The sequence below is a fragment of the Torulaspora delbrueckii genome, chromosome 5 (genome assembly GCF_000243375.1).
Source record: "Torulaspora delbrueckii CBS 1146 chromosome 5, complete genome".
Lineage (NCBI taxonomy): Eukaryota > Fungi > Ascomycota > Saccharomycetes > Saccharomycetales > Saccharomycetaceae > Torulaspora > Torulaspora delbrueckii.
This window is the reverse complement of record NC_016505.1, coordinates 350,612-377,870: the sequence shown is the minus strand read 5'-3', so window position 1 is coordinate 377,870 and position 27,259 is coordinate 350,612. Positions and strand designations below refer to the sequence as shown.

Here is a 27,259-nt window from a genome sequence, read left to right as displayed (position 1 = left end):
TATTTTTGAATACCTCTACAGTCAAGGTCCCGCACAGATATGACGAAACGATATTACATATCCCTCAGAATATACACAGTATACTGCTCTCTTCTCATTAACAACATCGTGCTCGATATCTTATGTGAGCATTGGATGTCAAGTGGTGGGTCCTGGCCCCCGTTGCGGTAATGCGTGTGCAAGTCCCTTGTAGATTCGCCCAAGCGGTCTATAGTCAACATCTTAAATTCATTATTTGTTATTTAAATTTGCAAGTCCTTTTGTGAATGATTAGTTGGCCTTTATGGCTGTTTCTTTTGATAGGGACTCAAACAAAGTAGGCTTTGGTCTTAGGTCTTGCTCATGTAGATCGGTTCCCTTAATGACTTTGAAAGCACCTGTACCAATCGACATTGTTTGTCCTAATATAATACACTCAGAAACACCCTCGACGGCATCTCTCTTCATGTAGAACGCTGCATCGAATAAATGATCTGTTGTCTTTTCGAAAGATGCGAGCTGCAGAACCGAATCTCTCATTTTACTCAAACCGAACCTAGTGATACCCAAAATCTCTCCCTTATACGTCATCACGTCACCTAATAGTTGAATATGACGAGGATCGACACTCATACCGTGATTACTCATGGTGTAATCAATCTCACCAATAATACTTGCTCTGGCGGCTTCGATACCAAGGACACTGAAAACTTCCAAGATATGATTTGTCGCTGTCTTATGCCCAACAACACCATCCGTTGACATGACATCTCTCAAACCGTAGCCTTCAACCAATAGCTCACGCTTTGTGTCATCACGGACATTAATAACTGCTCTTGAAATATCAGGTAGACCTTTAACAACGATACCTGGCAATGAACGACGGAGCTGCTGCATTCTGAAGAAAACATCATTTTCATGAGGTTCCTTAGCAGATGTGGAAATAGATTTAGCCTTGTATCCTTCTGGGAAAACATTGATGGCGATCTTGTCTTTATCTAGGATAGTAACGTCAGAGGCTTGTATCTTCAACTTCGGAGCTCTTGTTATTGCGACGGCGATATCTTCTATTGTCAATTCAAGCTGAAGCTTATCTATGGTGTTGAGGTCAATTCTTACCTGCATAAAAGAGAGGTTATCCTGGTAAACGTCCTGAATGTAAAATGCCACGTCCGATAGTAAGGTTTTTTCAATTCTACCTTTAACCACTCTAGCAGCTCTTTCATCATTGTCATTGACAAGAACAGCATTGATAATTGGCGTTGAAATGACTTTTGAAGCATTGATAATTTCCTTGATACGAGGAACACCCAGTGTAACGTTCATCGAAGCAACACCAGCAAAGTGAAAAGTTTTCAAAGTCATTTGAGTACCAGGCTCACCAATAGATTGAGCACCAATGGCACCCACTGCAGTACCAGGTTCCACCCTTGCCCTACGATACTTCGATATAGCGATCTTCAAAAATTCTCTAACGGAGTCACCAGTAATACGGCATAGTTGATCAACAGAGTGCCTTATATTCTCCGGTACATCTTCATCAAAATCTATGTTCTTGAATTCAGGCCCAGGTTCATCCAGTAACTCCTTCATACCCCTTTGTTTCCTCACCGAGGCCAGCAACTCAGCTTTGCCGCGCATGAAGCTTTTCAAAGATAGATAGAAGTTTCTTTCGGCATCATTTTGATCAATGTACTCTATCAATGCATCTTTTTCCTTTGGAACCAGCTTACCGACGTTGTCATATCTTATTAATCTATTCATGAGTGGTGCCAGAATTTTATCTGTCTCTTCTTCTATTTGATATGGGAATAAACCTCTTTCGGTATTATTGAAGGTAACATTGAAAGCATGATTCCAGGATCTGACGAAATTGACCGGCTGGGCATTTCCTTCCATTTCCATAGGATCAAGACCATCACCACCATAAGTGAACTGCACAATACCATTAGAGGAAGTCCTCACAGTATTATCGTACTGACAAGACAAATCTTCCAGGGACTTCATCAATCTACGCGACATATAACCAGTCTCAGCAGTTTTGACAGCGGTATCCACCAAACCTTCACGACCAGAGATAGCGTGGAATAGAAATTCTGGTGGTGTCAAACCTGAGAAAAACGAGTTTCTCACAAAACCTTTTGATTGAGGGGTCTTGGAGTTCTTAGGAAAGTGAGGTAGGGAACGATCTTGGAAACCATCAGGAACACGATTACCTGAAATGATTTGCTGACCGACAACAGCAACCATCTGAGAAACGTTAAGTGTGGAACCTTTGGAACCACAGGTTGCCATGATAAGTGGAGCATTCAGATTATCCAGTTCATTGATACAAACGTCACCGACCTCTTCTCTAACCTTGGATAAGAGACCACCAATCTTGGCTTCTAGAGTTTGTTCTTCGTTACAACCAGGTTGAGTCTCCAGCTTGCCCTTGTTATAAGAATCAATTAATTCATCACACTTTGCATATGCAAACTCGACCATATCTTCCTTTTTCTTTTTCAAATCATCCGCTGGCGTAACATCACTGATACCAATTGAGAAACCTCTGTTACCCAAATACCTAGCACAGAGTTTAGCCATTCTGTTCATTGCATTAGCAGCTTCTTGAGGGCCATAATCTCTAAGGATTGTGTAAAAGACAGAGTGCTTTTTACCATCACCAAGAACAGATTTATCCATGACACCACTCAAAATTTCTGAACCTCTTATAATAACGTAACCATCATTTTGCGACATTTCACTAGGGAGTGACTTCGATTTTGGGGGAATGAAGACTTTATTCTTGGCATCCAAGTTAATCACCACTGGTGATTTCTTGTTTGGTTTAATTAACAAAGAAAACACCTGTTTCCCGGTCCATAGGTAGCATGGTTTCATGATGGCGGGTGCTGGAATGTCGAATTGCAAATTGCCATCGGACATCATAGAGAGTAGCTGAGTCAAAGAACCTCTGTCAAAGAAAGAATCCTTATGCGAAATCAGGTATGAGCCTGTGATGAAATCTTGCGTAGCGGCAATGATGGGTTCACCAGACTTTGGTGTTAGCAGGTTATTCTTGACACCCATCAGGTTTATCGCTTCTGCTCTGGCCTCCTCGGTTTGAGGAACATGCAAGTTCATTTCGTCACCGTCAAAATCGGCGTTATATGGTGTACAGACACATTCATTTAATCTGAAAGTTCTCCATGGACGGATCTTTGCATAATGCGATAAGATAGACAATCTATGCAGAGAAGGCTGACGGTTGAATAGAACGACATCGCCATCCTCGAGATGTCTCTCGACAACATCACCTACTCTTAAGTTTTTTGCCAATTTGACACGATCACCATAACGTAAGTTTCTTCTGGCGTCTTCGTCTTTTTTTAATAAATAGTTGGCACCTGGATGTACGTTGGGACCATTGATTAAAAGTTGTTGCAATTTTTGTCTATTGTAACGAGTGACCTTTTCTGGATATGTTAGCACTTTGGCGACACGATCTGGAACGGCAACTTCGTCAATGGATAAATTTGGATCTGGTGAAATAACTGTTCTCCCCGAGAAATCAACACGCTTACCAGATAAATTACCTCTAAATCTGCCTTGTTTACCCTTAAGACGTTGACAAAACCCTCTGATTGGTTTGACTTTACCGCCTCCACTTGATGCACCCGGCATCATAGCAGGGTTCACGGAATCAGAATTGATATACATTGCCACTGACAGTTGTAAGTAATCCCAATGTTCCATCATATTGTTAATTGATATACCTTTTTCGAGACCACTCTTGATCAACGACGAAGTCCAAACAATTTCAGTCAGTTTAACAGTTAAATCATCTTCATTGGATGCGGGAGAATCTTGCATCATGACCGAAGGTCTGATACAAACAGGCGGAGCTGGCAAGTATCTCCAGATATAAGTCTCTGGTCGACCTGACTTGTTAGAAGAATCTATACCAAGAAGCTCACAGTCTTCAGGTTTCAGCTGTTTGAAAAGGTTCAGAGTCTTTAAAGGATTCAAATCATCCATACAACGCTTGACGTAACGCTCTAGTTCTGGGTTATGTGATAACACTTCGTCCCAGTCACCAACCCATTTGTCCTTTTCTGGAACAGATTTCTTGCCCGCCCAACGGAAGGTATCGTGAATGATCTTGAGTGACGCAGAACCTGAACCGGCAGCTGCTTTCTTCACAACACCATTTAATGCACCACATTGTAAACATCTTCTTTGTTTCTTACATTGATCAAGAACTTTGGAAAGTATACCCATACGTCTCAGATTATCAACCCCAGGACGACGTAGTTCAGACAAGAAATGTCTTCTATCATGATCATCCAATAGAACCGCAGAACAATTCTTGCAAATGCCTTGTAAAATTTGAATAGTAGCTTTAAAATACCCAACGTGGAAAACAGGTAAAGCCAACTTAATGTGACCAAAATGACCGTGACACGATGCCAAGTTACCATGACAAGTAGTACACTCCAGGCTCGAAGAAGAGACACCCATCTTGGGATCCAAAGCACCACCAGCCCTTGGAGCCCTACCATTCTCGAGATCGAACAGATCACGCGTAGAGATCTCAACTTCAGACTGGGCTACAATATCTGCTGCGCTCAAAGCACTGAATTCCAGCCCACTTATCCTCTTGGGAGTCGCGCTAACTACAACCTCTTTCATTTTTTCGTTATACCACTGGGAAATCAGGGCCAAGAAGCACTCAGCTGCTAGTCAATCGCTCAAAGGCTTAAATCACCCAGAATTCGCTTGATTTAGATGCGATGAGTTGAAATCAAAATTTTGTAGCGCCTACGTCCCCGATGATATGCAACTCACTCTTGACGTTCTTCGAAAAGCGCTTAAAGGTGGCGAAAGGGCACTTAAACCACATCTTTAACAGCTTATAGCGTGTAAAATTAGTCGCAGAGGAGCAGTAATATTATGAGTAGCAACGAGAGTGTACAGGAGACCAACGGGAGTGCCAATGCAGTTCAAAAGCCCGGAGAAGTGCAACAAAAAAACCCTAGAGGAAGACGACGAGTTCGAGGATTTCCCAGTAGACACATGGCCCGCAAACGATAGTCTTAGAAACACGCATAACGGACAGACAAACCTTTGGGAAGAAGACTGGGATGACGTCGAAGTTGAGGATGATTTCACAAAGGAGCTCAAAGCAGAGCTGGAACGCAACAGGCAGCAGCAGCAGTAACAGGATTTTGATTCAAAACATTTATAGCCTTCTGTAAGCAGTATCAAATAGAGAAAGAACTAATGGTAAGTTGTCTTAAATAGTAGAAAGCTCGAACCGCCGAGCTTCGTTTGTTTATATCCTTAAAAAGATACCCGGCCTCAGATTCTCTATAAGCCCTCAAAGCTCCAAGCTATAAGGTCGGTGGCAAACCACTATGAACTGTACAATTAGAGGTACTGGAATCAGTTGAGAGTGGGTTAGTATGGCTACTTTAGAGGAATTGGATGCTCAGAGACTACCTGGTGATGATGATGTGGATCAAGAGATTTTGAGTTTGCCCACACAGGAATTGCAGACGAGGACAAAGTTACTAGATAATGAAATTCGTATCTTTAGGTCAGAGCTGCAGAGACTGGCCCACGAGAACAATGTGATGTTGGAAAAGATCAAGGACAATAAGGAAAAAATCAAGAATAATAGACAATTGCCTTACTTGGTGGCTAATATTGTAGAGATCATGGATATGGATGCCTTGGAGGATAAGGAGAATAGTGAAGCTGTAACTCAGAGTGGGAATTTGAATTTGGATAATACAGCAGAGGGAAAGGCTGCTGTGGTGAAGACGTCATCGAGACAGACTGTCTTTTTGCCCATGGTAGGGCTAGTGGATCCCGATACACTTAAACCTAATGATTTAGTCGGTGTTAATAAGGACTCGTATTTGATTCTGGAGACTTTGCCATCTGAGTTCGATTCGAGGGTGAAGGCTATGGAAGTGGATGAAAAGCCCACGGAGACTTACTCTGATGTTGGTGGGCTCGATAAACAAATTGAAGAACTGGTTGAGGCTATTGTACTTCCAATGAAACGTGCAGATAAATTCAAAGATATGGGAATCAAAGCTCCCAAGGGAGCTTTGATGTATGGTCCTCCAGGTACTGGTAAAACTTTATTAGCTCGTGCCTGTGCCGCTCAAACCAATGCTACTTTCCTAAAGTTAGCTGCTCCACAACTGGTGCAAATGTTTATCGGTGAAGGTGCCAAACTGGTGCGTGATGCATTTGCTTTGGCTAAGGAAAAGGCTCCAACGATTATCTTTATCGATGAATTAGACGCCATTGGTACAAAGCGGTTTGACTCAGAAAAATCGGGTGATAGAGAAGTGCAGAGGACAATGTTGGAACTGTTAAATCAACTGGACGGGTTTGGCTCTGATGATAGAGTCAAAGTGTTAGCTGCTACAAATAGAGTCGATGTGCTGGATCCTGCGTTATTGAGATCAGGTAGACTGGATAGAAAGATTGAATTTCCTTTGCCCACAGAAGACGCAAGAGCACAAATTTTACAAATTCACTCGAGGAAGATGACGACTGATGACGATATAAACTGGCAAGAATTGGCAAGGTCTACAGATGAATTTAATGGTGCCCAACTAAAGGCAGTTTCCGTAGAGGCTGGTATGATTGCCCTAAGGAACGGTCAATCCTCTGTGAAACATGAAGACTTTGTTGATGCGATCGGTGAGGTCCAAGCGAGAAAATCAAAATCTGTATCATTCTATGCATAAGATGAGTATACCTGTATACTATTTAACCCAATTAGGCTCAATCGAGTAAAAAAATCTTTCCCACACCTCCAGTACAGATAACCTTACTGGTCTCTTGGGGGTTCCAGGCAACTTGCGTGATGGGTTTACCGCCACTGATCCTGATGGTTTTCAAAAGTTTTGTGGTAGTCCAGTCCCAAATCATAACGTTGCTCTTCGCGTCACCAGAACAGATATAATGCCCATCGGGCGAGAACGTAAAGCCAATGCCGTATCCGGCGGATTGATGGCCCTTAAAAGACTTGTTTGGGTGCCTTTTGTACTTGGGTTGCATCCCGTATGTATAGATGGTATTGTCCATGCTCTGCGTACAGAAATAATGGTGCTGTGGATGAACATCGATATAGGGCATTGAGTGCTGAGCTGTATCACTAATTTGCTTTATAGGAATATTAATTTGATTCTCCCATATCCTGACTGTTTTATCCTCTGAGGACGAAATGAACTTTGAACCATCTGGAAAATACCGTAAACTCAAGATGCTACTCAAGTGATGATCATATACTTGAACGAGACCTTGTTTGGCCTGAACCCGCACATCATAGTGGTTGATTTTGGAGTTTGATAATCCGACAATAAATGAGTTGGGCTCTGATGGATGAAATTTTAGATCGTTCGGAGTACTATGAAAGTTGTATCGAGAAGTAACTTTGCCGGTCTCAGTATCCCAAATTTTCGCTTTCTGATCAAATGCAGCACTTAGAAATGTACGGCCATCATTTGCAAAATCCACGGCTTTTATAGGTTTCGAATGCCCTTTATAATCTCTTAGGCAGCCACGATCATGATAGAAGTCCCAGATCCTAAGCATGCAATCGTTACCACCAGACAAAAACAAGTGGCCTGAATTTGGCAGAAATCGCAGAGCTCCAGTACCATTTAGATGGCCACTGTAAACGTGAATAGTTTTTTTTGGTAGAAAACATTTGAATGACAAAAGCTTCTTTGTAAAGTCAACGCCCACCTCAGCTGGCGGGTGAAGAAATCCTCGGTTTTGGTAATCTTTTTTGGACTCCCCATAGAAAGTAGAACTTTCAACGTGCGTTTCATTTGGCACGTCAGGCTCGTCGGTTTCGAAGTATTGAGAAACTTCTTCATTCTCTGGTTCTTCGCCAGAAGTTGAGCTTTCACTACCCGACCACGATCCCCAAGGGCCTTTGCCTTTACGAAGGAGCTTTCTCTTTTTGGCTTCTGCTTTTGTTGACTTAAGCTTTCTCTTAATACCTATATCTTCACCGATAACAACACTATTGGAGTTCTCCTTCAAAGCAAGACCCTTATCCGCATGATTTCGTTGAAGTTCTTTGACTTCTGATTCAGATTCTGAGCTAGAGCTATAGCCTTGCACTAAACTCATCGCTGTCATAACATTTGAAGTTTTCGCCTGGCGAAGGTTCTCGCGCAAGGCTTAAATAAAGAGTGAATCATTAACAACTTGAAAAGAGAGAGAAATTCTCTGAGATAGTTACCGAAAATCATTATCCGAATACAATTAAACACGAATTTATTTACTCTTCACTTTTTTCCTACCTCCCTTCTTCAGTTTAGCAACTATATTAGCGATATCTCCATTTTCATTTGTATCATTTTCTTGCGTGGCGATCTTTCTCTTCGAATTTACTCTATGGGCTTGCTTGCTGCGCTTGTTAAGCATTTCTTTCATGGCCTTCGTGCCTCTGAATTCTGATTGAGTTGGATCGATTGCGAAATCATGACCTTCAAACATCTCTTTGAATCTTGGGTCCTCCAAATCTGGTTTGAAATCGTCTACCACAATCTTATTCTTATCTTGATACTTGTTTTTCTTCTTCTTCTCCTTTTCACTCTTTAAAATCTCCTTCATGTTGAAATGTGCTTTCTTGTTGATTGATTTTTCGGTATCGTCTTCATCGTCCATCATCAGCAATTCAAGTTCCGCTTTAGACTTCGGATCTTGCTCGATGTCTGAGGTCTGCTTCCCCCTTCCCTTCTTCAATTTCACCTTCTTATCCTGCTCTGCCTGGTGCTTCAGTTCCTTCACCTTCGCCTTTCTCGCCTTACGACGTTCTTTCTCCTTCCTCCTAACCTTATCAATCGTACTTTCTTCCTCCTGACCTTCCTGCCCATCCTTGTTAGCTTCGTCAAGACCCGGGGTGAAAGTTATCTCCATATCAACTTCTTCATCATTGCCATCAACCTCATCAGCATTCTTTCTCGTAAAATCGAACGCAGAAGACCCAGTAACTAGAGACTTGAGTTTGCTTTTGGACTGAGCATCAACTTCATCTTCTGAATCGTCCGAATCAGATGCGAGGTATGCCTTGAAATCCATATCTTCTATTTCCTTTTGAGTAAATGCTCGCTTCGCAACATCAAGTCTATCAGCAGGAGTTTCATCCCACGTTAGCTTAACATTGGAATGCTGCAAAGCATCGGTGCTAAACTGTAGTGGTTTGTAATTTTTAGGTAGTTCTGTACAACTGTCTTTTGGCTTTCCATCGAAATCCATGCCATCTGGCACATACCTTATATCGAATATGTTTGCGGTAGATTCGTATTCAGTACCATCACAGTTGTTATATATGCTCTCAGCTGCTGCGACATTGTTGCAGTAAACAACAGCATAATAATATCTCAGTCTATCAAGTTGGTATTGGCGCAGTGCCTTATTATCCACATTTTTGTCAGCATCACCTTCTTCGTACAAATCCTTTACGTCAATATCGGAATCGCTGTCTTCTTGCTGGCCCTTCTTAGATTTCTTCTTCTTTTTTTGGAACAATTCCTTTGGAGGCCCTTCCACTTCTTCCCTCTGCATTCTCTCTTTTCCAAATTCACTTGGATAAATAGCTATCTTCTCAATCCTACCGCCAGCGGGTAGGAAACTGGAAAAAGTGATCATCAAATCCGAAGACCGAACATTATCCCAATCCAGATTAACAACAGCCAATGTCTTTGAAGAATCCCCAGATGAAGGTTCAGTCTTTTCTAGCTCAACTTCGGATTCACTTTCGCTCTCGACCTCGTTATCGGAGACTTCAGAGTCCGAGGAAGTGAACTCATCTGAAGAGCTCACATAATCGCTAGGCACTTCTCCGCGCGCACGATCGACAGTAAGTATTTCAGTATCTTTATCCTTCTTCTTTTCTTCATCACTTTGTTCAAAGTATTTGTCAAAGTCCTTAGATTCCTTACTATCTTCCACATCCCTCATTCGACGACCATACTTGTCGACCTTTGTCTTCCGCTTGATCTCCAGATCTTTCTTACTAAATCTGTCATCCAACTTAACCTTGAATCCTTTCGTTTTAACATTATTGAACTTTGGATCATCGTAAATTTTCGAAAATCTTGGATCTTTACTCCTCTTCTCCGACATGGCTACTGCTATACTAATTCAAGGAATAAGTCCAGAGCCCTAGCCTTCAAACTCCAACTCTATTAGCTACTTTGAAGTGATGAGATGAGATGAGATGAGATGAGATGAGCTGAAAAATTTTGCACTGTAAATCGTCAGTCACGTGAAAATGCCCCAGCTTAAGTCTTGACCTCTAGAAGCTAGCATCTACTCTTATCTACTAAATTTATTCTAGCATTATAGTTCTCATTGTAGGCTTCCATGTTCTTGAGCTTCATAGCTAACTTTCCTCATGTTTAGCTCTTTTTAATTGCCCCATGAGGGGTGAACAAGTCCTGGCTGCCGAGCAAAGTAGTTAAGTGACAACGAATGGTCTTTCTTTAGACACATTCCTCAATCGACCCCAACTTATTACCAGTGAAGGCTTTTGGATATGTTTAGGGCTTGGTGACACATTAGTAAGTACGGCGCAATTCGCGTAAGGAACGAAGCAACGCCCTAGAATTGAAACTTGAAGCTTCGAGACGACACATACGGTTAAAATTACTACTCAAACCTACTTTGTATGCCCAACAAATTTGAGTGGTGAGTATCTGGTAGATAGGAAGTGTGTGCGTAGAGTGAATTTCATCTGTTATACCTTAGGATGGGACAAAATGCTTCTGTACAGCAAGACCATGCTGAAATAGGTCATGAGAAAAGGCAATTCACCTCCAATTCTGAACTAATGGAGTTTTTCGACAAGAGAGCAGTACATATGTTTACTGCCACGGAACTGGCAGCTTTTAAGAGTAAACTTGAAGGCAAGACATTAAAAGACCCAGTCCGTTCAGAGGAATTGACCCGGTGGTTACGAATTCCATGCGAAAATGTGCTTCTGTGTGAAGCTGTTTATGAGTTTGTGCGAGTTTTGAGTAATTTCCCACTGATGAAGGATAGCTTTGACGATGTAACAGGTGTCGGTTTACTTAAGTCCGTCTTACTGACCAATCCTTCTAAATGTCACAAATACGTTGGTGTCAAGAACTATGATCACATGAAATTACTATTTATTGCCCTGAGTATGAGGAAATCCGTCAAGGAAGAACCTTCATGCAGTTCATCCACCTCACTAGAAGACGGCGGCGGCTCCATCAACCTCCTGCGGACATACAATAACATAGTAGTCGATGATCTGGCCATACCAGCGACATCTCTCGTGCAACTATTGGCATGGTTATTGATTTTGACTTCCTATTGTCCTACAAGCAATTGTCAGTTCCCCGAGGACGTAGTCTATGCAGAGTGGGGATCATTCAAATTGGCAGCTACAAATTTACTGAGGACAATGAATAACAATATTGTGACAAACTTGGAGTCTTACAGTGTGAAGTTTGAGCAGTTTTCAAAGGCTATTTCAACAGTGATGCCCAACATTTTTAGAGCATTACAAAATGTGATGGAACATCTACTTTATCAGGATTCTGATCTCGTATCTTTCCCTTCGAATTCCGCAGGCCCAATTTTGACTTCAAAACCAACGACGCAGGCCGTCTTGGCACAACTAATTACTGCGCTATCCAATGAAATGACATTCGCAAAGTTTCAAAATTTATACGTGGGAAGAGAGAGTGGCTTTTCGATGAGATCGTTACAGGCCAAGGTCTTTAAATGGATGGCTCCTACTGTAATGTTGCTCAGTGGGAAGTGCGTTCTCGATGATGAAGACTTCAGTAAAAAGAATTCAAGATACAGAGATTTCCTTTCAAAGTATCCCAAGCTGAAGGATAGAGATCAGCATTTGAGTGATCTCCAGAAAAATAAAACCAAAGTCGTCTTTGCAGTTTACATACCAGAACCATGGAAGACAACCAACAAGGACTACTTTGGTGGTTCGGGGACAACCATCGTTCAACTTTCACCGACACAGGATGTTTTCAAAGCCGCTAGTAATGAAGTGATGTACTTCAACACCTTAGGTGGCGGAATTGGGATAGGTAATAACCAACCACATATCAAAAATGGCGTCAAGTCCTACTCACCAGGAAATGTTTCCCTTACAATTGATAGCACGCTAGAATTTGCGGCTTTCAGACACGTCGGCTATGGTGGGACTTTTAATCCGGGCCTACTGCTAACTCAATTCAATCGCGAGGATGACCCTTTTGAAATCAAATTTTTAATTCAGGATGTTGAAGTGTGGGGTTGTGGCGGCAAAGAAGAATTAGAAGAGCAGTACAAGAAGTGGCAGTGGGAAGAAGCCGAGGCTAAAAGGCGCCAAAATATTAATTTAAGAAGCTTTGGTGAAGACAGAGCTTTGCTAGAGATGGCGGGTCTTGTTGGTCATTCTCAGAATGGTGGTTCTATGTAACAAGTCTAGTTACATAATTGTCATTTAAAATATTATTTAATGCCAAAAGAATGATCGAAAAATCATTTTTGGATTTGGTCTTTTTCACAAGCTTCTTCTTTACGTGCTTCTTCACTTTCGTTTTCCTCTTTTCCTTCTTTGATTCTTTGGCCTCTTGCTTACGCTTCTTCTTTTCCTCCTTATCTTCATATTTCTTACCTTTAGGCTTCTTATCATCCTGAAATTCGTCCTCATCACTTTCACTGCTGGACCCATCGGTATCTTCTGTATCACTACTGCCGTCCTCCTCTTCATCATCGTCGTCATCCTCATCCTCATCTTCACTTTCAGAATGTTCGAGATCTTGATCTATTGGATCATGGGCAGCCCTGAGATGTCTCTCATTATCATGAGCAATCAAACTCTTCAACAAATCGAATTTGCCATCTGTGAATCTATCGAAATCACGTTCTTCGAGACCCTCTAGGTTCCTAACCAAATGCAAACTTCTGAAGATTTCATCCTCTTCAACATCACCAGTGGTGGATTTGACTGGTAAAGCTTTTGAAACATAGTTGCTCAGGTCAGCAGAGCTCTTAGGGTTCCCATCGAACTTCTCTAACGTCTCTGAGATTACAAATTGGAAAATAAGACGTTCTGGGAAGATATCGATACCCATCTTTTCGAAATACGCATTGATATTCTTTATATCCATTCTCAAAAAGTCTAAACTCATTGGGTGTTCTGGCTCAACACTCTGAGACACATCAATGATGTACAGTTTTTGGTCATGAACGATGGCATTGTATTCTGACAGATCCGCATGTACCAGTCGACACACTTGATAAAGCAACCGAATATAAGCCAACATTGTGTGATAATAATGATATATTTCCGCTCTATCGGCAAAAAGATGGTCTTTTAGACGTGGTGATGCAAAACCGTCACCACGACTTAGAAATTCCATCACCAAAACATTATTCTTGACCTCCACCGGTTTGGGAGCCGGTATGACTCCACTTTGATTGATTCTTCTCAAATTACGAAACTCCTTCTCTGCCCATATCTTGATCATTTTTCTAGGATTATGTTGAGACCTGGAATTCCTAAATCGAAACTCACCATCAACATACCGCTCACGATCTTTGAAAACAAGGATCGATGTCTTGTAGATTTTAATAGCTAATTCTTTCTTTTCACCTTGAACATGTCCATCCTTTGAATCCTCGATGCTTTCTCCGGCGAATGCATGGTACACATTTGCTTCCTTTCCTGTACTCAGACATCCATTAAATTCAGAAATGACACCCCTATTCATCATAGACTTCAAAAACCTCATGGTACGCGGATCCAAAACATTCTCTACCGTGGCTCTATTAGCTTTATCTTTACTACTCTTTGATCTTGTAAATGACAGCTCATCCGTCTTAATATTGTTACTATGTTTATCTAAAATTTGGATATTAGCATGCTCCCTACCGTGGGAGATATCTAGCCTATCAAACTGATCTTCTAGCGACATTATTGATCTCCTTGATCTTAAATTATGTTTAACACTTGATGCTCATCGCTTGCCAAAACTTTTTTCATCCTACAATCGCGCATACTTAAAAAAATACATACAATCTCTACCAACTAGTCATCGAAAAGGTAGAAGATATAGACAATTATGGCTACGACAAGGTCCAAATCGATGGGACTCCCCAAAGTATGTTATGTTTGGAATTTCTGATCGATTTAAAGCTCGAAAACTGACATAGGATTTGCAGTCATTCTTGGGATTTGTTCCTTTGTACATAGGTGTGGAAATTGCACTCGGGATATCCATTATAAATAAGTGCAGTGGAGCTTACGGTATCCTGGCATTGTTCACCGGCCATCCCTTAGATTCCATGCAATGGGTCTTGTATATATGGTCCATTTTTACACTGATCATCTGCGTTCAAGGTCTCTATCAGATCCACAAGCCCAATGTGCTGACCTTCTCACACATCTTTATTACATTCATCATCGACACGTTATTCACTTCTTTCTTCACCCTTTGGTTCACAGCACAATGGTACAATCTCGAGGGTAACTCCAACAACGTTAAAGACACTAAGAGTTCCTACAGCGATGCACCAGTCGATTATTCAAGCAAAATAGCGCACCAAGGTGCCAGTGAAGGTTTTGAGTACGGTGTGACCATGTTCATCACCATTCTTTCCCTCGCAGGAAAACTCTACTTTACCTTCATCATTGCTTCTTTCGTGCAGGAGCTTTTATTGCATCCAAGGTATATGCTAGACCAAGATGACGTCGAACAGGACTTGAAACATCAGTCGTTTTGGAAAAGATGGTGGATCAAGAGCCAAAAGAGTTGCTACAAGATGTCAAAATCCCTCCTAGCTTAGACAGTTTACGAGCAAACGGTAGATATTAATCAACTTTTGTTCTGAACTTATTCAACTAGAAGTAGAAGCTTGAAATTTTACCTCCGTTCAAGTAACTTAACTCCTGAAAAATTTCAGTTGAATGAAAAAAAAACAAGCCATAATGAGATGCTTTGCTCACAGACTATTCATTACCAATCGTTAATAGTTGGGCATTCGCAAACGAATATGGATAGTGATTTCGCTTCTTGTTCCTGAAGGTGCAGGATCCTTGCGTTCTTTGAACTAGTAGGTTGCCTTGGTTCGCGCACAGCGCAGCAATATCCCTTATGAGGGATTCGTCTAGAGGTCAACAAAACGTTATCGAACGGACCTTGCTATGAAAGCAGTGACGTACAATGGGAACTGAATTGTTCGACCAAGATATATAAAAGATCACTTTTGTTAAAATCAATTCAGGTCTCGAAAGCTTCTTGGAAAGAAGTATCGAACAATTGTAAATCAAAATGTCCGCAACTCTAAGCAACAACACTTCTACCGTTAAATTAAACACTGGTTACACCATTCCTCAAGTTGGTTTGGGTACTTGGAGATCCAAAGAAGGTGATGGTTACAAGGCTGTCACTGCAGCTTTGAAAGCTGGATACAGACACATTGATGGTGCTGCAATTTACTTGAATGAAGAAGAAGTTGGTAAGGCTATCAGAGACTCTGGTATTCCACGTGAAGAACTTTTCATCACCACCAAGCTATGGAATACTCAACAGCGTAACCCTCAAGAGGCATTGGAACAATCTTTGGAAAGATTGGGACTGGAATACGTTGATCTATATTTAATGCACTGGCCAGTTCCTTTGAAAACAAAGAGAATCACTGACGGAAACCTTTTGAGTAGTCCAGCCAAGGAAGATGGTAAGCCAGATGTCGATACCGAGTGGGACTTTGTCAAAACTTGGGAATTGATGCAAGAGCTACCAAAGACTAAAAAAGCCAGAAGTGTCGGTGTGTCGAACTTCTCTATTAATAACTTAAAAGAACTTTTGGCATCTCCTGGTAACAAACTGGTGCCTGCAGTTTTGCAAGTTGAAATTCATCCACTATTGCCACAATACGCTCTCTGCGATTTCTGTAAAGAGCACAATATTCAAGTCGAAGCATACTCTCCACTAGGTGGTCATGGTGCTCCAGTGCTGGATGATCCTATCATCAAGCAAATTGCTGATAGACACAATGCTGATGCTGGTAACGTTGTTGTCAGTTGGGGCGTTCAAAGAGGTATCGTCACCTTGCCAAAATCCACTACTCCTGAAAGAGTTGTCTCCAATTTGAGAACCTTTAAGTTGTCCGACGAAGAGATGGGTTCCATTAACAACTTGTCGAAGTCTAGAGGACAAAAAAGAACCAATGCTCCTGACATGTCTCCTTTCCCATTATTCGAATAGAGCATTCAACGTTCATGATCAATTAAGTAACTATACAGTATAATGAATAACCTATGATTTTTAAATTTATTTGAGCCGTCTACTAAACTTGAATTTGGGTTCATCATCATCTTCATCATCATCATCATCATAAGGGCTGCGCCTGTTTTCACGCTTACGTTTCCCTGGAGAATAGGGCAAGGACCTTGATCGTCTGGGTGATGGATCGACCAATTGAACGGCTTCTTCTGGTCTGATAGATTCCCTGGCCGCTAAAACTACATCATTTTGGGAATCATCTTCATCAACAACAAAAAGTCCATTGTTGGCGGGAGTACCGCTCGTATGACGAGTAAAAGTGAATGGTTCCGCATCTTCAGGATCATCGATGACTTGAGGAACACTAAATTGCCTTGAGGTCTGCTCCGAAGCTTCGGGAAAATCCTGCATTTCTTTAGATGATTCCTTGGTATATATCTTGGAAGGAACGTACTGCCTGGTTAAGAGGTACCCACTATTGCGGATAAAGTCTGAAGAGCCTTCCCGGTAGTTTTCACCCATTCGCTGTTCTTTGTATTTAGCCTGAACTTTGACGAAATTCTTGAAATTCTTCCGACCATCCCATGGTGGGTGCTGATCGTTACGAGAAGTTTCTGCACTGTCAATCTTTTGACGCCGTATTAGGGAGTCATTTGGTTGAACAATGGCGAGGTCTCCCAATTGATTTATCGCATCTTCAGTCAACTCGTCAGTATCTACCTGCACCAATGTTGATTTAAGCCGTTTCACTTCGCGGCTTTTTGCATCTTTTATCAAATCTACTAAACCCTCAGTAGAGGAAGCAGAGTTATCTGGATTATTGACAGTACTTTTGAAGTCTTGTAATGTCTTTTTCCGTGCAGTGGGTCTTGGAGTGGTTTCTACCATATTGAGGTTTGCTTGTTCACTTTGCTGCTCAGATTCTGGATGATTCATCTCTATCTGTTGGGCAATATCTTTCACATGCTGATTCGCAGTGTTTATCTCATGAGTATTGTGTGCATCGCCAGGAGAATCAATCGTCAGAGGTTTGGCAGAATTTTTGAGGACTATATTAGGCTGAAATTTGTCAAATGCAGAACTTTCCTGGGAGGCATCGTTCTCGGGAACGTTAATCTGAGTCGTTATACTTGTCTTGGCAGTATCGCTTGCCGCTGGGTTTACAGGCTGAGTTGATATTTCCTGCTCTGGTTCCTCTGTGGAATAGTCTCCACCTGCAAAGAACATTAGACTGTCAAGCGGTTTGACCCTGTTGTAACGTCTTCTTTTGACTGGTGGCTTCTCGGCAGGCGTTACTGTATGTTCAGGCGTGTGCTCTTTGTTACTCAAACTTTGGCTTGAACTTACCTCGGTCTTTGTGAGTGTGGGTTGATGACTGCCAATCACATCGCCAGGACCTGCCTCCATCGGTGGAACTCCCCCTAGTAGAGTTTTCACTGTGTTATGGGAAACAGCATTGACAAGATCCACTAATGTATGAAGCTTGATTTTGTCACCTGGGATCTTTGTAGTTTCTTCAGCTTTCAAAACTATCAAATCGTCAGTTGAATTCTCTTGCTTTAGCCTATCCAGTAACTGCTCAGTATTTTCGACAACAATCAACTCACCATTGCCGCGCTCGAGCGCTTCTTGAACATAGGCCATGGTTATAACGTCAGACGCTATCAAATAAAACTTATATCCCTTGAGTATAACTTCGTGTGGGCCTAAATTGTTCGGATATAGCATGTAAGATTCGTTTTGAATTAAACTATCCCATGATTCTTCAAATGTCGTGGTGGGTTTGGAAAGTATGTTGGTAACTTCAACCAAGAACTGTGAGTTTCTTATAACTGCGCCATTGATGAGGCCGAAGAGGCACTTGTAAGCAAACTTTATTTTATCAGTCACAATAATCGTTGTAGAGCGATTATCCACTGTATCAGCTTTCACTCCAATACCGACATGGTCCAAAGTGTCTATGAATTGTGAAAGCTGGCTAGGCAGATCAAATACTACATCTTGCCAAACTACTTCGACCTTTATAGGTTTCGTGCCAAGCTCTATTATTATGGGCTCACGTATGTGAAGCTTCTCCTCGAAATCCATAGACTCGCCAACTTTAAGGTACTTTCCACCAGCCGCTGTCAGTCTTCCCTGGTTAATAAGTCTTATGAGCTTGACCTCTGAATCCCAAACCACACTTATATGATTCCTCGAGATACTTTTGTCATTCTTGATATTGAGAGGGTTCTTACTGGAACGACCAATGCTGAAAGTCTGTTGTTTAACGAGGCACGATGATACACGACGAATGGTTCCATCTTCTAGTTCATACGTATACTTCAGTATCCACATGCACAGACAGATGCCTTCTCCTTATTAGTGTGGCAGACCACCTCAACGATTTTAAGAGATCATCGTTACAATATAAGGCGCGCTTCATCACGAAGTACAATAATAAACTATTTTGAATATATACTACTTTTCTGGCTAACTCATCGTGTAGACTAGAAATAAGAGAATGTGACGCCAAATGAGAACCCCGGTTTGGTGATATCTTGCGATCTTGAGGTTAGCGGGTGCGCGTAAGTGAGATCCATGTTAGCCTGAGGAGTCTTGTAAGTTAGAGAAATACCTGTTGCTGCAGCGTAAGAGTTAGTTGCTGTGTTCAGGTCATTGAAAGCATTACCTAAATTCATAAAGAAATTCAATCTCAAAGGAGAGTCAATTGGAGTATTGATTAGTTTTTGGGAAGCAGTAAGAGCCACTTTGTAGAAGAAACTGTTACCTCCAAACCCAACACCATTTGTTTGGAATCCCTTCATGGAGTCCAAGCCACCTAGGTACCACTTATCCATTGGATGCACTTCGGTCTTCTCACTAAATGGGATGATACCACCGAACTGGAGATCCAGTGAATTGGTGAGCTTGTTTTTCCAATGCGATGTGTGATGTTGCAAGCTGAAATCAAACTTACTGAAATTATCTTCCTGAGGCAAGACCTGAGAAGAGCCCTTAGTTTGCGAAATAACGTACTCATTATTAACTAGCAGCTCATAACCTGACACGGGGAAAGTTCCATAATATTTTCTCGTATCGTTATGAAACTTGGACTCCAATGAAACCTTGTTGAATTTGCCCGAATAATTTGAGAAGACCTTAGAAGCCTGAGCACCTAAACCACTGATGTCCCTATTAGTAGAGGTGATCCCCGCGTAAAAATTTGGCACGGAATTTGTTTGTTCCAGAATCCAGCGTTTTTGTAAACCTGTACTGAGAGAGTATTGCATTTCATCGTGATCGTCGGTCTCGGCAATATAAGATTTTGATCTTTGATTAACTTTAACACCATCAAAGTTTAAACTTGCCCTCACAGAAGGATTCTTGGCCAATGGCAGCGAGAAGCTTCCTTTCAAGGATTTCCCCTCCCATTTAGAAGTTTGCGGATTGTACTTCAAACCCAGATGGAAGGATTCACTGTCTGCACGTCCCAGGAGGTTCATATAGGAACGACTAATCGCCACAGATGCAGAATCATCGACCAGGCTAGTGGTTCCAGCCGTACTGTTGTAGACACCAGAAGGTTTCAGAATAATTCTGGCATGTGTAGCCAAAGGTGACTCAATCCCATATTCCTTTGGAGAATCTTTGTTTGCAAACTCCGATGACTTAGCATCGTGGTCCTGTTCCAAAGTAATTCTAACATCCTGGTAAAGTCCAGTACACAGTAGTTTCCTTCTAATATCACCAAAAGTGTACAAACTTGACCCCACATTCTGCACAGGGTGCGATAATGCCTGATCGAGGATCGCTTTGTAGACTGAACCGGATAAGGGACTTAGACTGTTGTCGCCATCGATCGAGATCTTGGAGATGTAAAGGGGCTTTGTCTCTGAGCCCTGAATGTCGCTAGCCAGGTCATGGAACAACATCTTGATACTTGATGTGTGTATAGCGACTATTGAAGGGATATGGTTAACTTCATTGATTTTTCAAGGCAAACTCCGACCTAAAAAAAATCAACCTCATTGGCAGGAACAAGAATAAAAAGACTATAAAGATCGCCATGGAATATAGTTGCCAGTACTCTGATCAAGTACGCAAGAAACACAAGACGTGGCACGATGGGTCTATAAAGTTCATCAAATCGACAAAGCGATTAACCCTATATTCGCTTGACCAAAGGAAACAATCGCTTAGCAGTACTTTTATGACGAACAGCAGAGATCTGGAAAAAGTGTTGGATCCGCGAGGTTTTGACGTAGAAGAACATCGAGTGTTTGGTCGCTATGTTGTGATCATAAGTGGGATTCTACGTAATTCCGAGTCGGGAGGACATCATCGAACGAGTGGAGATCCATTAGCGCTTAGGATGAAACCTTTCAAAGCACCTAGAACTGTGGCGAACAGACCCCTTGTGCGACATCGAGTAGTAATCTCGCAACCCGTGGGCGGTAGAAGTAGACGCATACGACGCGTTTGTCATCAACCAATTATGCTATAGAATTGTTTTATAGAGATATTGCTTATCTAGAATATTAAGCGGTAACTTTTTTCTCGATCAAGTCGAATAGAGTGACGATGTCAGCAGAGAACTTTCTAATACCATCAGACAACTTCTCAGTAGCCATTTCGTCTTCGTTTAGTTGGAATCTGAAAGAAGATTCGTCATTAATGAAAGAAACCTTATCTTCACCTTCTGCCTTAGCAGATTCTGGGTCTAGGACCTTTGGAACACTTTCGTTGCTGTTGTACAATTTGTCCAATAGATTTGGAGAGATAGTCAAGAAATCGACACCAGCCAAAGCCTTAATTTCATCGGTGTTTCTGAAAGAAGCACCCATAACAATAGTCTTGTAACCGTATTTCTTGTAGTAGTTGTAAATTCTTCTAACAGACAAGACACCTGGATCCTCTTCACCAGAGTAAGTCTTACCGGTCTTTGCCTTGAAGAAATCCATGATTCTACCAACAAAAGGAGAAATCAAAGTAACGCTGGCCTCGGCAGCAGCAACTGCTTGTGGGAAAGAGAACAATAGAGTCAAGTTGACATGAATACCATGGTCCTTTTCCAACTCTTGTGCAGCTTGAATACCTTCCCAAGTGGAAGCAATCTTAATCAAAACACGTTCCTTGTCAATACCGACCTTCTTGTAAAGGTCAATTATGTGCAAAGCCTTCTTGACAGTGGCATCCTTGTCAAAGGACAATCTAGCATCCACTTCGGTAGAAACTCTACCTGGAACGATCTTCAAGATTTCCTTACCGAATTCAACCAACAATCTGTCCACGGCATTTTCGACTTTTTCTTCAGTAGTATTACCATTTTCCTTACCGTAAGCAACAGCCACGTCAATCAATTTGGAGTAACCCTCTTGCTTGGCGGCAGCCAAGATCAAAGATGGGTTAGTAGTAGAGTCTTGTGGAGTGAATTTGGCAATCGATTCGAAATCACCAGTGTCTGCAACGACAACTGTACCAGAAGCCTTTAATTGATCCAAAGAGGAAGAAGTCTTTTGTTTTTTCTGAGCAGGTTGAGCCATTATGTGTAGTCTATATCTATGATTATGGTTACCTTGTATTACCGATTAAAGACCATAATTAATGGTAACAATTGAGGGTGCCCTTTATATAATTTTTCAACTGATCCTGACGGTTAATAGGTTGTCCGTCGCCCCCGAAAAGAAATTGAAGTGTGATCTGTTGGGCTTCCACTATTTGATATTTTTTTTCCATAGGCTTCTTCTAGAAATGAAACCAACGCGCCGCTACCCGGCGAGAAGTTAGGGGCGAAAAAAAAAGTTTGATCGAAGGTAACCCGGATATGTAAAATCCGCTCGCGGATATAAGAGGTGGTATCTCCGCCTATCGTTCGAACGGATTTAAAGTGCGGAGACAGTGGCGATGCCATGTTTGTGCTAAGCCGGGTGAAGCCTGGTAACGTTAAGATCCTCCCCGGTTAGCTGTAATCTTTGAACCATAATAGTATTCTTGAAGGACGGCGGCTATTTGTATCTCTATTTAAATTAGAAGCATTGTTTTTCCTACAACAGAACACTATATCAAACATGCATGGAACGAAGAAAGAACAAGAGCTTTTGCCTTTAGTTTAGCTATCTAACAGTAGATTCTTGATGTAATAGCCTGACTTGATGCAAGACTGAGCGGCCAGGAACAACATCTTTTCTTCAATTCCACTCTTCAATGAGACACCTTCGTAAGCTGGTCACAGAACTGAAGAACACAAGGAGGAAGATGAAGAGTTGAGAGGAAATACGAATAAATCGCACAAGGCAATATCAGCAGAGCTTGATCGGACTGTATTGGGATATATCAGGTCTTAATGAAGACACAGATTGATCTGCTGTCTTCACAGACTTTCACCATTTCCACGACTGCCGTCGTGCCAGTGACCAAATGCTTTGAAGCTGCTGATATTGAGGAACACTACGGCGGACCAAAAAGTGAAAGAATGATGTTCAAAACCTCAACTCAGAGCCTTTCGAAGCATCAAGAGGATTTACAGCCAAGTGTTTCCTCTTCAAGATGCGTGCGGCTGATCCACTCCCGGACCAGCTGCCAATTTGTTGTTCCCCCAATGCAAGCGCAGTTGTGGTGAGGAGGATCATACCTACAAGTAATGCTCAAAAAGCGGAATTGTAGACTACGATCTAGGATCTAGTAAATATATATATAGCTGTGTAGGATATATCAACGGAGTACGAATCGCGTTGTTATTCCCCCCTTGTGGATTAAACCCAAGCGGCGGTTTTTTCTACTTATTTAGCTGAAGTTTATAAGCGACCATATTAAGCTATCGTAGAGTTCATTCAAGGCTGTTGGGCCCTATTATTATTATTACAGTTCACCTTCCGTGTGCGCATCTTCGCCAGCACGTATTTTCTTCTTTCCGCCTCTTTCTCGCAGGGGCAATGTGCCAGAATCTGCAACAGACGCTTGTTGAACCGCGAACCCAGTTTTTCATGCACTATTGAAATGTGTCTGTTGTAAGCGTCGCGTCTGTGAAAAACTTTATCGCAGTACTGGTGAGGGCACTGCAACGCGGGGTACGTTTCATCACTCAAGTTCAAGTACTCTTTTAAATCATCGGGCAACTCATGTTTATGTTGAATAGCACAATGTCTGCGTAGATCCGGTCTACGAGGCAGTCCTAGCACTTTCCAAGGGCAAAGGGCAACCGGGCATTTAAACTCTCTCTTAATTCCAAACGCATCCATATGCGCAGCATACTCAAAAACACTTGAAAAAGTCTTTGGACAATGTGTGCACCGATGGTAGCCACGTTTGTGTTTGTTTGCAATCACTTCCATCAAAGGCTTATCCATTTGTAATTGTTCGACCAGCGACAACCCTGGTGTGGGCAGTGGAGCCCTCTGTTTTTCTTCTTCTTCTTCTTCTTCTTCACGCTGTAATGTGAAAAACTTATCGTCATCTAAAACACTAGCAAATTCAAATTGCGCTTCTACTAACTCCAATTCATCTCTTTTGTACGGACCTTCCAACAACTCTTGCAACTGTTTCAACTGTCCCGTTGGATCTGAAAATTTTAGCAATTCTTGCCATGAAGGCTGCTGGTGCATCAAGAACTCAGACATCGTTGGTACCCAGGGCTTGCGAAGCATACCTCATGAGATCGCTGGATTGCTGGATCTGCCATTCTCTTACATATATATAAATATATACCAGCAAGCACTGCAGCGCAAGGCAACTGAACGCAACGCATACCCGCATGCATACCGCATGTGCATTGACAATACGCTAAGTATCACCTGCTCCGGAGTCCGACCGACCTCTCCACCCGTGAAGTTATCATATTACTCCTTACAGCTCATCGGGGTCCACAGGTGTTAGTCTGAGATAAGGCGTGAGTGTGCGGTAGTTGGGAAAGCGGCGTGCAGCGGTATCTTCCGAGACTTCTGGCGCGACCACGGCGTCGTCGCCTGGTACCCAGTTTACCGGGGTCACTAATTGGTGAGAGAATGCATCTGCAGCTTGGAGCGCGTCCAGCGCGCGCAGCAACTCGGCAGTGTTTCGCCCTGTGGAGATGGGATAGGCATGCACCAATCGCACTTCGCGACGTGGGTCGACAAGGTAGGCAGCTCTGATGGGTATGGGCCGGCCTTGCAGATCGAAGTGACGCAGGTCTATCATACCATAGGTGGAGGCTACTCGACGAGATTGATCGGAGAGAAGGGGAAAATGTACATGGTAGCCGGTCACGTGAGCGATGTCTTGGAGCCACTGAGTATGGTCGTTGGGCGAACTGGTAGAGAGGCCTAGAAGTTTGCAGTTGCGTGCGTTGAATTCTGGTTCGAGGGCTGCAAGGGCGCCCAGTTCAGTTGTGCATATGGGGGTGAAGGGTGCTGGGTGGGAGAAGAATAGGCACCAGGAGTTGGCAGCGTAGGTGTAGAATTCGATGGGGCCTTGGGAGGAAGGAGCGGTGAAATTGGGGGCTCGAGAACCGAGATAGACTTGTGGGCGGATCGGTGTCATTGCGTAGGGCTGATGGGCGTTGGCGCTTGAGTCGGAATTTGATAGAGTCTCTTTACAGGTACGCGAGGCGAGTTCGCGAGGTGAGTCCGTGGCGATCTTCAGGGTGTGAAAGGAGGGTCACTTGGGAAGATTAGCTAGCCGCCAGCCTTCAAGCCACCACAAGGGATGAATGATTTGATTTGATGCTGGAGAGTTATCATTTCACCTCTAATTTGGCTAGTGCCTGCCGTATTTGTTGGGAGTTCTAGCCAATATGAATACTCGAAGTGGGTAGCTACCGTTTTTGGCAACATAATCCCGTTATGTCTTACATGTAAAACGCATATATCGATTTTCCTTATCTAGGACCCTGAAAACTTAAAACTGTGATAGAATGATCAGTAAATTTTCTATTTCTATCAACTGGAAAGCAGGGATTGATAAAAACGGTGGGGTAGGGTGCCAGTCTGAGTATGAAACAACCAGGTGCAGTTGATAAGGAAGATGTCTGAGCGTGAAGTATGGTCCGTTCAAAACCCGCATAGATCGGACCAGTTTAGTCAAGAATCTTATTCACTCACATTAATGAGCTATAGGGATCTTAGAGATATTCAAAGTGAAATATACTTGCTGGTCGTTCGCATTGTACATCTATTTCATTAGATTCAGACATTCTATTGTCCTCATATGATTCATGAAATTGAATCTCATAGCTTAGCAAGGTATGATCGATGTTCAACGATAAAAAATTCGATTAAAATGTTACCAATATTGCAATTTTTCATTATCCTTAACCTTAACAAACTGTTTTATGGGATGAGATATAATGGAATAGAATGAACTATAACTAGGTTTCTGAGTTATCAGTATTAAACACTTCTATTTGCTTTATGTCTTCATAGTATCGACAGACTCATGTTGTAAATGCGCTATGAGCGAATCCGTCGGCCCTGTCACCATAACAGCATTACAAACTACTGTAACCACGAATGCTACTTGTTTTGAATCATACGGTTTGAACATTTAAACGAGACCTGATGGGTCTCTCAAAGTATTAAGCATCGGTATATTCTCTTAAAAACACTTGATGATTACGTAAACTGCATTAAAGGCGTCCAGTCCCTTGATAATGTACATGCGGTCAATTCAATTGACTAATAAGTGGGTGATGGCGCTTATTTGTTTTCAGGTCTCAACTTTCTGACCTCCTTACCGACCTTCCAGATCTCCATGTTTCTGATGGTCTCCAATTCGCTCTCCAACTTGACTCTGTAGTCTGGTTGAGAGTTGAATTCCAAAGATCTCTTGGTTTCAGAACCGTTCTTGGTAGATTCGTATAGGTCTTGGAAAACTGGCTTCAAGGCGTTCTTGAAGATTGGGTACCAGTCCAAAGCACCTCTTCTGGCGGTAGTAGAGCAGGCGTCGTACATGTAGTCCATACCGTACTTACCGATCAATGGGTATAGAGATTGGGTAGCCTCTTCGACGGTTTCGTTGAAAGATTCACTTGGAGAGTGACCATTTTCTCTCAAGACTTCGTATTGAGCCAAGAACATACCGTGGATACCACCCATTAGACAACCTCTTTCACCGTACAAGTCAGAGTTGACTTCCTTTTCGAAAGTGGTTTGGTAAACGTAACCGGAACCAACAGCGACGGCCAAAGCTTGAGCCTTCTCGTCAGCCTTACCGGTAACGTCGTTCCAGACAGCGTAAGAAGAGTTGATACCACGACCTTCCTTGAACAAAGATCTAACGGTTCTACCGGAACCCTTTGGAGCAACCAAGATAACATCAACGTTGCTTGGTGGTTCGACGTGAGTCAAGTCCTTGAAAACTGGAGAGAAACCGTGAGAGAAGTACAAAGTCTTACCTTCAGTGATCAAAGGCTTCAAAGCTGGCCAAGTCTCAGATTGAGCAGCGTCAGACAACAAGTTCATGACGAAGGTACCCTTCTTGACAGCTTCTTCAACTTCGAACAAAGTCTCACCTGGGACCCAACCGTCCTCAATGGCAGCCTTCCAAGAAGCACCATCCTTACGGACACCAATGATAACATTCAAACCGTTGTCTCTCATGTTCAAACCTTGACCGTAACCTTGAGAACCGTAACCGATCAAAGCAAAAGTGTCATTCTTGAAGTAGTCCAACAACTTCTCCTTTGGCCAGTCAGCCCTTTCGTAAACGGTCTCAACGGTACCACCGAAGTTGATTTGCTTAATACCACGGGTAGCAATCAATGGCTTGACAAATTGTCTAGCGGCTGGCCTGCAAGTAGTAGCAGCACGAGCAGCCAAGGCAAAAGTTCTCTTGGCAGTAACAACACGGGAGTTGCAGATCAATCTAGCGGCTTGAGTTCTCAACATTATGAATATTAATTGGTATGAACCTTGATTCAATTGTAAACGAAGTAAAAGAGGCAATCACTATCTTACCTTTGAAAACTTTTCACTCTTTATACCATTTCAATATGCGGTTCTTTTTCACTGAAAATTTTTTCAATTTGACTCACACAC

At 42.3% G+C, this 27,259-nt stretch overlaps 16 protein-coding genes across 16 annotated transcripts; 6 read left to right on the top strand and 10 right to left on the bottom strand.

Annotated features, from left to right (window-relative positions):
- Positions 1-270: 270 nt before the first annotated feature.
- RPO31 (DNA-directed RNA polymerase III core subunit RPO31) lies at positions 271-4,653 on the bottom strand (the record flags this gene model as incomplete). Its single annotated transcript, XM_003681605.1, has 1 exon — positions 271-4,653. One exon carries the CDS (start codon positions 4,651-4,653, stop codon positions 271-273), a length of 4,383 nt encoding a protein of 1,460 aa, XP_003681653.1.
- Positions 4,654-4,957: 304 nt separating this feature from the next.
- On the top strand, positions 4,958-5,182 carry SEM1 (proteasome regulatory particle lid subunit SEM1; the record flags this gene model as incomplete). Its single annotated transcript, XM_003681604.1, has 1 exon — positions 4,958-5,182. The coding sequence occupies one exon, from the start codon at positions 4,958-4,960 to the stop codon at positions 5,180-5,182; it is 225 nt and encodes a 74-aa protein (XP_003681652.1).
- A 244-nt stretch (positions 5,183-5,426) lies between these two features.
- RPT5 (proteasome regulatory particle base subunit RPT5) lies at positions 5,427-6,731 on the top strand (the record flags this gene model as incomplete). The annotated part of the gene is made up of 1 exon (XM_003681603.1): positions 5,427-6,731. One exon carries the CDS (start codon positions 5,427-5,429, stop codon positions 6,729-6,731), a length of 1,305 nt encoding a protein of 434 aa, XP_003681651.1.
- A 37-nt stretch (positions 6,732-6,768) lies between these two features.
- CDC40 (Cdc40p) lies at positions 6,769-8,127 on the bottom strand (the record flags this gene model as incomplete). Its single annotated transcript, XM_003681602.1, has 1 exon — positions 6,769-8,127. One exon carries the CDS (start codon positions 8,125-8,127, stop codon positions 6,769-6,771), a length of 1,359 nt encoding a protein of 452 aa, XP_003681650.1.
- Positions 8,128-8,274: 147 nt separating this feature from the next.
- ESF1 (pre-rRNA-processing protein ESF1) lies at positions 8,275-10,128 on the bottom strand (the record flags this gene model as incomplete). The annotated part of the gene is made up of 1 exon (XM_003681601.1): positions 8,275-10,128. One exon carries the CDS (start codon positions 10,126-10,128, stop codon positions 8,275-8,277), a length of 1,854 nt encoding a protein of 617 aa, XP_003681649.1.
- Positions 10,129-10,753: 625 nt separating this feature from the next.
- On the top strand, positions 10,754-12,457 carry RTC5 (Rtc5p; the record flags this gene model as incomplete). Its single annotated transcript, XM_003681600.1, has 1 exon — positions 10,754-12,457. One exon carries the CDS (start codon positions 10,754-10,756, stop codon positions 12,455-12,457), a length of 1,704 nt encoding a protein of 567 aa, XP_003681648.1.
- RIO1 (protein kinase RIO1) lies at positions 12,450-13,958 on the bottom strand (the record flags this gene model as incomplete). Its single annotated transcript, XM_003681599.1, has 1 exon — positions 12,450-13,958. The coding sequence occupies one exon, from the start codon at positions 13,956-13,958 to the stop codon at positions 12,450-12,452; it is 1,509 nt and encodes a 502-aa protein (XP_003681647.1).
- Positions 13,959-14,105: 147 nt separating this feature from the next.
- KEI1 (Kei1p) lies at positions 14,106-14,829 on the top strand (the record flags this gene model as incomplete). Its single annotated transcript, XM_003681598.1, has 2 exons — positions 14,106-14,144; positions 14,206-14,829. 2 exons carry the CDS (start codon positions 14,106-14,108, stop codon positions 14,827-14,829), a joined length of 663 nt encoding a protein of 220 aa, XP_003681646.1.
- A 485-nt stretch (positions 14,830-15,314) lies between these two features.
- On the top strand, positions 15,315-16,250 carry TDEL0E01910 (uncharacterized protein; the record flags this gene model as incomplete). Its single annotated transcript, XM_003681597.1, has 1 exon — positions 15,315-16,250. One exon carries the CDS (start codon positions 15,315-15,317, stop codon positions 16,248-16,250), a length of 936 nt encoding a protein of 311 aa, XP_003681645.1.
- A 66-nt stretch (positions 16,251-16,316) lies between these two features.
- On the bottom strand, positions 16,317-18,605 carry XRS2 (Xrs2p; the record flags this gene model as incomplete). Its single annotated transcript, XM_003681596.1, has 1 exon — positions 16,317-18,605. The coding sequence occupies one exon, from the start codon at positions 18,603-18,605 to the stop codon at positions 16,317-16,319; it is 2,289 nt and encodes a 762-aa protein (XP_003681644.1).
- Positions 18,606-18,757: 152 nt separating this feature from the next.
- On the bottom strand, positions 18,758-20,182 carry TDEL0E01890 (uncharacterized protein; the record flags this gene model as incomplete). The annotated part of the gene is made up of 1 exon (XM_003681595.1): positions 18,758-20,182. The coding sequence occupies one exon, from the start codon at positions 20,180-20,182 to the stop codon at positions 18,758-18,760; it is 1,425 nt and encodes a 474-aa protein (XP_003681643.1).
- Positions 20,183-20,316: 134 nt separating this feature from the next.
- On the top strand, positions 20,317-20,754 carry MTE1 (Mte1p; the record flags this gene model as incomplete). Its single annotated transcript, XM_003681594.1, has 1 exon — positions 20,317-20,754. The coding sequence occupies one exon, from the start codon at positions 20,317-20,319 to the stop codon at positions 20,752-20,754; it is 438 nt and encodes a 145-aa protein (XP_003681642.1).
- A 34-nt stretch (positions 20,755-20,788) lies between these two features.
- TDEL0E01870 (transaldolase) lies at positions 20,789-21,793 on the bottom strand (the record flags this gene model as incomplete). Its single annotated transcript, XM_003681593.1, has 1 exon — positions 20,789-21,793. The coding sequence occupies one exon, from the start codon at positions 21,791-21,793 to the stop codon at positions 20,789-20,791; it is 1,005 nt and encodes a 334-aa protein (XP_003681641.1).
- A 1,287-nt stretch (positions 21,794-23,080) lies between these two features.
- RME1 (Rme1p) lies at positions 23,081-23,893 on the bottom strand (the record flags this gene model as incomplete). The annotated part of the gene is made up of 1 exon (XM_003681592.1): positions 23,081-23,893. The coding sequence occupies one exon, from the start codon at positions 23,891-23,893 to the stop codon at positions 23,081-23,083; it is 813 nt and encodes a 270-aa protein (XP_003681640.1).
- Positions 23,894-24,092: 199 nt separating this feature from the next.
- Positions 24,093-24,764, bottom strand: TDEL0E01850 (uncharacterized protein; the record flags this gene model as incomplete). The annotated part of the gene is made up of 1 exon (XM_003681591.1): positions 24,093-24,764. One exon carries the CDS (start codon positions 24,762-24,764, stop codon positions 24,093-24,095), a length of 672 nt encoding a protein of 223 aa, XP_003681639.1.
- Positions 24,765-25,918: 1,154 nt separating this feature from the next.
- On the bottom strand, positions 25,919-27,109 carry ILV5 (ketol-acid reductoisomerase; the record flags this gene model as incomplete). The annotated part of the gene is made up of 1 exon (XM_003681590.1): positions 25,919-27,109. One exon carries the CDS (start codon positions 27,107-27,109, stop codon positions 25,919-25,921), a length of 1,191 nt encoding a protein of 396 aa, XP_003681638.1.
- Positions 27,110-27,259: the final 150 nt, after the last annotated feature.